Here is a 10,038-nt window from a genome sequence, read left to right as displayed (position 1 = left end):
CCCCCACCACCCTACAGGACACATATGCACCTGATCAGCTTCTGTGTGCTGCCAGCTTTTCATGCACAGAAGAGTAAAGAAAAGTCTCTCCGGCATGCCCGAAAGTCGATCAGGTTAGAGTGCCGGTAACACAAGAATGGCTCTCCTTCATATCATAGAAAAGTCAAAATAGGGGACAAATAAACTAAATGCAAAAGAGAACAATGACAAGGGTGGAGGTGAGGTGGAGAGGGGGGAGGGGTGTTACCTCAAACAGGGAGGCTGTAAAGTCGCTGACTTCCTTCATCAGTCTTTCCCGTATCCCTCTCAGTTCATCCACTTCTTCGTCTTTCAGTTCTAATGCCTGCCGGGTAGAGAAACAACACACATAGTAGAGAGACTAAACACTAATGTCACAAATAATGTATGACAATTGCTGTGACTCTTACATGGAAACAAGGAGAAAAAGAACCTCCCCTCAATGAGGATAACTACACTCATTCGAAACCAAAAACAACTATACTACTCCATAGGAATCAGGACAGCAACGCCACTACCCAGAAATCAGGACATCAAGACAACTACTATACTCCCCAAATTACAATTATTGTATTACAATTACCCTTTGAGCCTTGGTGAGTTCCTCCTCCAGCCAAGCGTATCCTTTCTCCTTGACATCGGCCAGAGACATTTTCCTCTGCATTTCACTGGGTAAAAGAACCTCCGACTGAGCTTGCCGAAGTGGGTTCCGATACCTGCGGGTGTCCCCTTCAATTCCGTCTCTTAACTCAGCACTGAAAAAAAATCCGGTACACAAGGGGCAATGAGGAAGCCTTGAAAAAATTAGAAAACTAACACAACACTAACAATCATAATTAAAGAGAAATAGCGAAATCTGAAAAGAAATAGACAAATAGACCTCCTATAAATAAAACAAAGAACAACATAGCATGTTGAGCCCTGGTTTCCTAGATCTACACGAGCCCAGCACACACTGGGATCTCAAATGATAACCATTAAATTCACTACGCCACATCCTGAGGTGTGTATCAGATGTGCAAAATGTTAGAGATATAGCGCTTTTATTGAGATTTGAAGGGTAAAAGAGATTATAAAAGATTACAAGTGAACTACAAAACTAATACAAAACACTCAAGGTGCCAGTCTTAATCTTACACTTTAAGATCATTCTGTAAAGAAGTGACAAGATCTAAACATTAAAGGGGGGGGGCTACACCCCTAAAATCAAAAATCGGCTCAAAATCATGGAATTTGAGTTGTAGGCATTTTTAGCTTCCTCAGCCTCTCCTACAACTATTTCATGGCATAAGAACCCCCCAAAATCGTATTTTTTCCCATACCGGGCATGTTTGTAACCGCCATTTCCTCATAAAGTCAGTATTTTATTTTTCTTTATCGGCCGTTTTCTCAAAATGCTACTTTTCTCCATACCTTTTTGAATAACTCCATCATTTTTCATATAATCTTCATGAAATTTTCACAGAATGAAGAGAAGAGGTAATACTAAAAATTTGTCTGTTGAATTTTTGATATATGGAATAGATTTTTGTTGGTGGTGTCTGGAGTGTGGATTTTCACGGATTTTTCGCAAACTTGAATGCTACCTCAGGAAAAAATTCATTAAAAATTTTCTAATTCGATTAAGAAAAAAACAACAGACAAATTTTTAGATCTAATGTTTGTGAACACGCATGCAAAAAAACAATTAATTTCCATGAGCGATAAGTGCGGTATTCATTACGTAAGACATGTCAATAAAATCCAATATGGCGGCGTATCCATGGAAATGAAACTTTTTTCTCAAATTTGATTGCGGATTTCAAAACTCCTTACTATGCTTGTTATATGTGTGAAATGTGGTAAAATTCGGTCCAGTTATAAGCGAGATAGCCTCCAGGTGTAGCCCCCCCCCCTTAAAGCAAAACAATTCCATTTTATGCAACTTCAGGCATGTTTCTGTTTCGCAATGCTTCTCAACAAAGCTCACCACCCAAAGTGAAAATGAAATACAAAGTTTTATGTCATAAACATTTATACATGTTTCAGTTCAGTTTCCAAAAAGAAGTTACTGTGTGAGAGTACATACTTTTTATTTCATTCTATAAAAAGGTTAATTTCTCCCTTGAAAAATAATAATTCACTGAAGACACATACCTTTAAATCTTCCACCTATACCTTTCCCTAGTTGATTTTTGTAAAATTGGTTAGCCCCAGGTGCATCGGCCTTAAGGGGGTAATACATGTACAACAGAAACTGATAGTTTTTGGACTTCCGCTAGCCTTCAGTCCATATCCTCAAAGTGTAATAAGAATAATATAAATAGTTGACTGAAATGTCAGTCACTTCTTTTGTTCATCCTTATGGCACATACATAAAACAAACTTATTAAAGACTATGTCGTATTGTAAAAACAATATCAAATTCAGAATCAGAATATCAAAATGACTAGTGAGTGACTTTATTTTCTTCCTCTGTATTTTGAAAACGTTATCAATCCAGGTATTTTGAAAACAACAAAAAATATTTTTACCATGACTTACTTCATCACCTGTCTTATGTTAATGGGTTGACAGTAGCTGCCATGGTCATTTCCCTTCACACCCCCCCCCCCCCCCACCTTGACTGTTGCGTGTAAAAGCCAATTAATCATGGCAAATGGCCCTTTACAGGATACCTCCATATTTCATGACACTGGGTCACATTTATGAATTTCATATAAACATGAACTTTTCACTGAATTGTTTTCTAGTTCTCTCGCCCCCCCCCCCCCCCCCCTTCGACCTGATTTACGCTGAATAAAACTTTGGAGGATGACATGCAGAAGAATACATCTTACGACACTTTATACAAATTTTTACATGCAAAACAACTCTGTGAGATTGCCTGTGTACACCTCTTGTCCTCTCACGAGGACGCTGAGCAAGCTGGACAAACTATCCGCAAGTTTTATGCCAACTAAACAAATTATTTTCAGGGCTGAAATAACAAATATTCCTTGGTCACTCAATGAAAAGAAAAAGAATGGGGAAGATTTAAACCCCTTCAATGCTACGGGTAAATAGGACCCTGTGCCGGGGGAAATCCCATCCACCAATTGGGGGGGGGGGGGGGGGAGGATGGTGGTAAACAAAAAGGGAAGGTACCTCAATAATAATTACAAGATTTTAGCAGTAACTTCCCTTATAATTGGTATCAAAAGAACCTCTGTCACAGTCCCGTAAATTCTATTAATTCTATAGGCCATAGGCACAACGCTAGACGGTTTAGGCCCGTAAATTCTGCGGGTGCAGCAGCGAAGAGGTTAAATGAGAATCTCCATCTGTCTGCAGGGATACCTCAGCTGGCCTTAACAGGCAGGGTCAAAATAGCCAATTTTTAAAAACTGATCGACACTTTGCGGTCACTTGCCGCAATAATGCGACGGTGAAAATGGTCCGTTCCAGTCACTTGATGCAGTTCCCAAGGCCCGAGAAGTCCGTCGCAGGTACTCCTCCTAGCTAGGTGACCAGATGAGGTATTTTGTACTGCTGGCTGGGTGACTGCAATGTTTTAAAATAGTGTCAAAGGGGTGTAAAACATTTATAACAAATAAAAATAACCATCAAATATCAACTCACATGGAACTGTTAGAACTCTGAGAACCAGCAGCAGAGGATGTTCCATTGACAGAGTCTGACGAGCCGTTTGTTACTGCCTTACTGTCCACAGAGTTTTGTGCATCACTTCTCTGAGCACCGTTCACAAGCTCACCATCTTGCTGACTGGAGGACTGGCTGAGTTTTTTCGCCCTCCTCTCTCGCAACTCTGACCTAAGCATAGTGTTTCCTGTGGTGGTTGCATCGTATTCGACCAACTCTTCAGAGTTCACTTCTTGTGAGCGACCAGATGCGACGAACTGCTCCCTGCGCTGCCACACGTCGTCAGGCCGAGATTCCTCACTATACATGGGAGAAGCCTCATAGTAACGCTTTGTCGAGGAAGGGGAGTGGTTCGCATCACAGAGCGGTGTGGGTGACATAGGTGACACAGAGCCATCCCCCTCGGGGCCGCTGGCTCCCTGGTGGTGATTGTGCGAGGACAGTACATCAGCAGCGACCAGCGCTGCTTGTTCCTGATTCACCAGCACAACTCCGTCAGACAGGGTGGGGATTGTTTGGGTTCCATTCCCCTGTGGGAACTTCTTTGGGCTTGAAGGAGAGCCTTTGTTCTTGACTCCCATCCTCAAAGCCGTGAACTGGTTCTCAGCCTGAGGGGCGGAGTGACTTCTCGCTATGTTCGCTTTACTAGCAAATCTGCAAGACAGGAAATACAAGGCAAACTTACTTCCAGACATTTCCCGACAAAGAACATTATGCATTAGGAGATCGATTGTACATGATACTTATTACAAAACATGCCAGTACATTGTGCGTACAGTTAACGGAACACTTTATCTATACATTTTACAAAAATATGGATGAATATAATAAATATGACATTATGTCACAGTATACAGTAAACACAGTAAAGCAGATATACATATTTAATAAAGGGGAGTTTTTTTTCATTCCCAAAAACCAACAACTAAAGATGTGATATTAACTTTAATTTCTTCCAAAGAACAGCTGAGTTACACCACATAATGTCCCACACATTGATAAAGTGCAATGTCTTACCCAGGAGGCACAGCTTCAGGGTCTTCCTCTGCACTAGGTTGATTCAACAAAATGTTAGGTGGAACTCGACTCTCCGACATTTTCTTGACTTTACCTGCAAAACAAAAGATTTACATCCATTGAATACAATGTAATGTATAATTCATTACCATACCATTTGCAAAAAAGTCTGCTTCTGTTCAACTTATACAGAAGTTGAACCTGCCTTAATGGAAACCTGTGTAAAATGGAAACCTGTCTTACCGGAATCTCCCCGCTCCCCATTTGATATATTCCTCTTTAATTACCTGTATAAACGGAAACCTGTCCAACGAGGAAATGGAAAGAAAAATCGGCTCCCTTTAGAGGGTTTTACCTGTTTAAGACAGAAAATGCTTTACTCGCTCAGCCCTGATTTGAAACAAAAATCACAAGTTCCGTTCTGCCGGCCCTTAACTTAATGCCATGTCACCGGGCGACGATAGGGAGTAGGGGTGAAATTTGGGGGTAGATATTTTCCCATCGGTGTTGGTATGAAATCTCATCGAGTGTCAGTGAAAGTGCTCGAGTAGCGAACCACGACGGAAACTTTCCTGGGTAGCCAGGAGCCAGAGAGGTGTGAAATTAGTTTGACCAGTGCCTGCCGAGAGAAGAGTTCCTCGAATCATTGTTACATGGCAATGAGGGGGGCATTGGTGGACTGTGCTTGTTATACCAAAGGGTGGGGCTAAGGGTGGAAAAAAAAGGAGATGTCCAAACGTTTCTGTTTTTAACAGGTCAAACAGTGGTCCTATGAAATGCAAGCACTTGGTGGTAATTGGAAAGTAAGACTGACATATGTCATTTTCAGACAGGATAGCACTTGAGAGGTGTGTAGTAATGACCAAGTCTGCTTGCCGACCGGACAAGCGACCCCTTGGCCCCACTGGCTGGGCCTTTGACACCTCCATCCATCTCCCCCCTAAATTCTCCTGTCTAGGATGAAATTTTTTTCTTGCTCCCTTGCAATTCCATCTTACACAGGATCGATTGTATTTAACTTTAAAACCTTAGCAGTAACAATGACACCAGGCTCTTTGAAAATCCACTAGATCTATCTGAAACAATCCCCTCAATGCCCTAATTGACAAGTTTGCATTACAATCCTATTTGCCAAGGGACCAGACCTAATAAAATCTAGATCTATACTGAAGTTAATTAAAAACGCACCATTTTGAATTGAGCACATTTTGCACGAAAATTATCCAGTGACATCAATTGAGGTTGACCAGAGTTCACAGACTTTTTCTGCGTAAATAAAGCAGCGATTTTCCATGTAAGAACGTGAAAAGGCCATTGGAATGCTCCAAGATGAAATGGCAGTCAGGAAGTTGCCAGGCGCATGAACAGTAGCCACTCGACTGTTATCCGATTGTCTCAACAAAATGCAGCTACTGGATCTACAGCAGATCGGCGACGGAGCGGCCAACCACGAGTTACAACACCAGCACAAGACTGTTACATTCGCCAACGTCACCTTCGTGACCGTTTCCTGCCAGCACTGGAAACAGGTTGTCAAGTGGTTGGTCAGCGTGGACCAGTATCTGAATGGACCGTGCGACGTCGTTTGTGGAAAGCAGGACTTGCAGCCAGACGCCCGTACGTTAGTCATGTCCTGACATAGAGGTACCGTCAACAACCAGTGCTTGAACCAGCTGAAGCGGAAAAGTAAGGAAAATTCTGCAGTGGGTCTTAAATTTACTGCTTTTAGAGGGTTGAAAATGGCATTCGGGAGCCGGTTTGAAGAGATTGCCTACAACCCATAATATTTATTTTTTCACCAACATTTTGTCTTGTTTGATTTCCTCACCTACAATATCTTTCCATTGCGGGCAATGTTTAAAAGCAGGTTCCCCTTTCATTGCTACTGTAATTCAATTAATTTGTCGTCGCACCATTGATAGAAGGCAAACCTGGGAATAATTGTAATGAATAGATATGTACCTTCACAATACAATTGCCCAGCATATATACCCTAATTGTTCCTCAATTTTCAAGTCTGAATGTTGCCTGTCACAACCTCGGAACACCACTTCCAATTATTCTTGATTTTAGTAGTCTTAGTATATATGTATATATATTTCTTTCATCGCGGCCCTTATATCGCATTCACGTGCCGTAGAATCTGCGCATTGATAATTTCTCTAGATCTAGACAAATTTGCAAAAAACGTTTCTTTCTGACAGTAATTGTCTGTCTAGGATCACTAGTCAATTTACTTGATCAACACGAAGATTTTCCAGCTGCGGCAACAATCTGAAGATAGACAGAAGGAACGAGTGAATGATATAAAGGAGGAAATTGGCCAAAAAGTTTGCCAGATTTTGATCCATCTGCAGGTAAAAAATGTACTGCTGACCAACTCGCAATGAATGCATGGGGCATAGCGGAATAAAGGCCGATTGCAAGAAATGTGCAATCTGGCAGGTTTCTATAACATTAACTTGTTGCCGGGGGAATTACCGTAAGTATCCGTAACTTATACAAGACGATACGAAGGCGAGTACGGATCTTTTGCTATGGAATTTCGGCAGTCCTACGCTGTCACAGTTTTTTACAGAGTACGGAACAGGCAGAAAGTACGGATTTCCGTAAAAATACGGAAGAGTGGAAGCACTGACAACGTTTGCAGTGGGCCAGGAAGCATTTGCAGTTGACAGGACGCCAGTGGAGGACTGTAGTCTTTTCTGACGAGAGCCGGTTTGCCCTCTCACATACCGATGGGAGAAGAAAGGCTTGGAGACGCCCTGGCGAACGCTACACTACGCCAACTGTTGCATGCTGGAGGTCGATAGATGGGGAGGAGGCAGCGTCATGGTATGGGGAGCATACAGCCACGATTATCGCACACCACTGTACTTCTTCGACCAGCCTGTGTATGCCAACACGTACCAGCAGGTTCTTCAGAACCATGTTGTAGTGCCGTTATTTGGTCAACACCCAGAGCTGTAGTTATTCCAACATGACAATGCCCGCCCGCACACCACTCGAGCCACCACTGCTTTTCTGCAGGCAAACAACATTGATGTCCTGCCTTGGCCATTACTGTCTCCTGACATGGCACCAATAGAGCATATGTGTGGGACGAGCTTGGCCGCCGTTTGTCCTGTGGAAGACCTACAATCACCAAGAGCTGAGGCGTTTTAGACAAATGAGTGGGTACAGACTCAAAAAGTGTTCTTTCAGACTCTTGTCAATTCCATGAGAAGACGCTGCCAATCCTGTATTCAGGCCAATGAAGGACATACACGATACTAAGGCAAAAGTGTTAAAAACACTTGTAGCTTTGATTTTTGAAAAAGGACTTTTTTTGTTACTTTATGCTTTTGTGCTCGCGGTGCCATTTGACCTTTTCATTTAGGGAGTGTATACAGACCCGGTAACCGGGAACAAAGTCACAAAGTATACAGACCCGGTAGGGGAACTCTTTTGTGATTTCGGAGAGTTTCTGCGCCCTCTTGGCTCAGGGTAGACCTAGGTTCTTCTAGATCTGTGGCCTAGGTCTAGATCTAGATCTAGGCAGACAGACATAAATCTTTAATCTAGTTTTGCTGCTAGCCTAGATCTAAATGAAGACTGCGGATGTCTTTTCGATGAACGATCGTTTTTCCTCCGTTTTGGAGTTGGAGGAATCGCAAGTCGCAATTTGAAGAAAAGAACAATGTCATAATTTCAATCGAGCAGTCACCCTCTCTAGACTATTTCTCTCTCTCTCTCTCTCTCTGTATGGATCGCCTTCTCTTTTTCTTTGTTTGTCTCTGTCTTCCTTTGTCCCCACCTATTTCACACTCTATCTTTCTCTCGTTCCCTCCTGCCAACTGGGGCATGTCATTACATTTTGCTAGCACCTCTCTCTCTCTCTCTCTTCTCTCTCTCTCACACACACAAACACTAGATTTCTACCGGGTCTGAGCGCTGAAACTTCCCGAAATCACAAAAGAGTTCCCCTACCGGGTCTGTACTGTATTGTATATTTCGTGACTTTGTTTCCGGTTACCGGGTCTGTATACACTTCGTTTCATTTAATTTCAGCTGTGAGTCTGCAATGAGCAATGGTATATAATCTGTTTAAAAACCCCCAAAATACCACCATTAATTGAACTGTTTTGTAAGTGGTGCGTTTTTAAGATCATCAGTATAAATAGACTCTTGTAGAAGATACACCTCTGCCTCCTTAACTTGACTAATCAGTCTAATCTACTACCAGATTCTAGATCTAGACTAGATCTAGATCTAGATATAGATCTCTAGGATCTAGGTCTAGATCTAGATTTAGACTAGATATACCACTCTATCTTACTAGAAAGATCACATCGGATCAGCCAGTTCAGTTGCAGAAGATAATGAGCACAGACCTTGGGCATTGGGAGAACAGGAAGACACACACTCTTATCTTACCATTGTGAGAACCCGGCAAAAGTCAGTTTGCAAAACGAGAAGAGGGAGGGAGGGGTGTTGGCGTTGGCCGTCCTCATTCACGAAGGAGGGGAAAAGCATTAGAGGCTGTTACGTGTTTGGCAAGACGGACGACAACAAAGACCTTAGAAGGCGGCAGCAATATGTTTGTGAAATAATTTCAACGAGACTGCGGCTAAAAGCAAAAGAAACAACTAAACTGACTTAGGGAGCGTTAAAGCCTACCACATGAAGTGTCTCTCACAACTTTATCTCCGTCAGCTGATAGCTTCTGTTCCCTCCGCCATGTCTGTCACTGTGTTTACCTTTGTGCGCATGCTCAATCCATTGGAATGTTTCTGTTGTGTCCCCTGCCCCTCCCCCTCAACTCGGCCAAATCGGACAAGATGGACTCTGCCAAACATTCTTTACAAGTGCTAGTCCCCTTGTTACCCGCAAAGATTCTCTGGCCTACTAGATCTAATTTTTTATTCAGCCAAAGATTCTTTGCTCTCTTCTTCGAGTCAGCTGAAGATTCTAGATCAATACTACTGTTACTACGACTACTACTACAGTACACAAGTTGATGCCGGCATTAACCAAGAATGACGCAGCTGTTTGTACTGACATAGATATCCTGAGGTAGAGAAGGAAGGTAAAAAACAACAACCCAACAACATTACAATAGCCCACCGTTCATTTAGGGGAGGAACTAACATACCTGGCCTCTCAGGAATGTAAGATCCAGATGAATCATCTCCCGAATACGAGATATTAGTTTTATCCCTCTTCCCTCTACTGTACTAACCCCCTCACTTACGTAAATAACAAAATACAGACCCACTAATACACACAATTTTTATATATATAGAGGGCCTATAGGGCCTGTAATATAATATTATAGGCCTACTATTTATATAGCCAACAGGCAATAGATTTCTATGTATTATTATTTTTAAAATCCCCCTC

At 42.3% G+C, this 10,038-nt stretch overlaps 1 protein-coding gene across 2 annotated transcripts in view; it reads right to left on the bottom strand.

Annotated features, from left to right (window-relative positions):
* LOC101858533 (guanine nucleotide exchange factor for Rab-3A) overlaps positions 1-9,390 on the bottom strand; it is an 18,168-nt gene extending 8,778 nt beyond the window's left edge. Inside the window, exons 1-5 of one of the 2 annotated variants that reach the window (XM_005089274.3) lie at positions 9,316-9,390; positions 4,657-4,750; positions 3,619-4,293; positions 602-773; positions 248-343 (exon numbers count right to left, since the gene is read on the bottom strand). In XM_005089274.3, the coding sequence (XP_005089331.1) occupies positions 248-343; positions 602-773; positions 3,619-4,293; positions 4,657-4,736 (1,023 nt within the window). In that variant the 5' untranslated portion in view covers positions 4,737-4,750; positions 9,316-9,390. The remainder of the gene's footprint in view (positions 1-247; positions 344-601; positions 774-3,618; positions 4,294-4,656; positions 4,751-9,315) is intronic. The other variant, XM_035968664.1, reaches the window with a different exon arrangement.
* Positions 9,391-10,038: the final 648 nt, after the last annotated feature.

This window comes from Aplysia californica, unplaced genomic scaffold (assembly GCF_000002075.1).
Source record: "Aplysia californica isolate F4 #8 unplaced genomic scaffold, AplCal3.0 scaffold00004, whole genome shotgun sequence".
In the NCBI taxonomy this organism is placed as follows: domain Eukaryota; kingdom Metazoa; phylum Mollusca; class Gastropoda; order Aplysiida; family Aplysiidae; genus Aplysia; species Aplysia californica.
The sequence above is the reverse complement of the archived record's forward strand: the minus strand, read 5'-3'. Positions and strand labels throughout refer to the sequence as shown.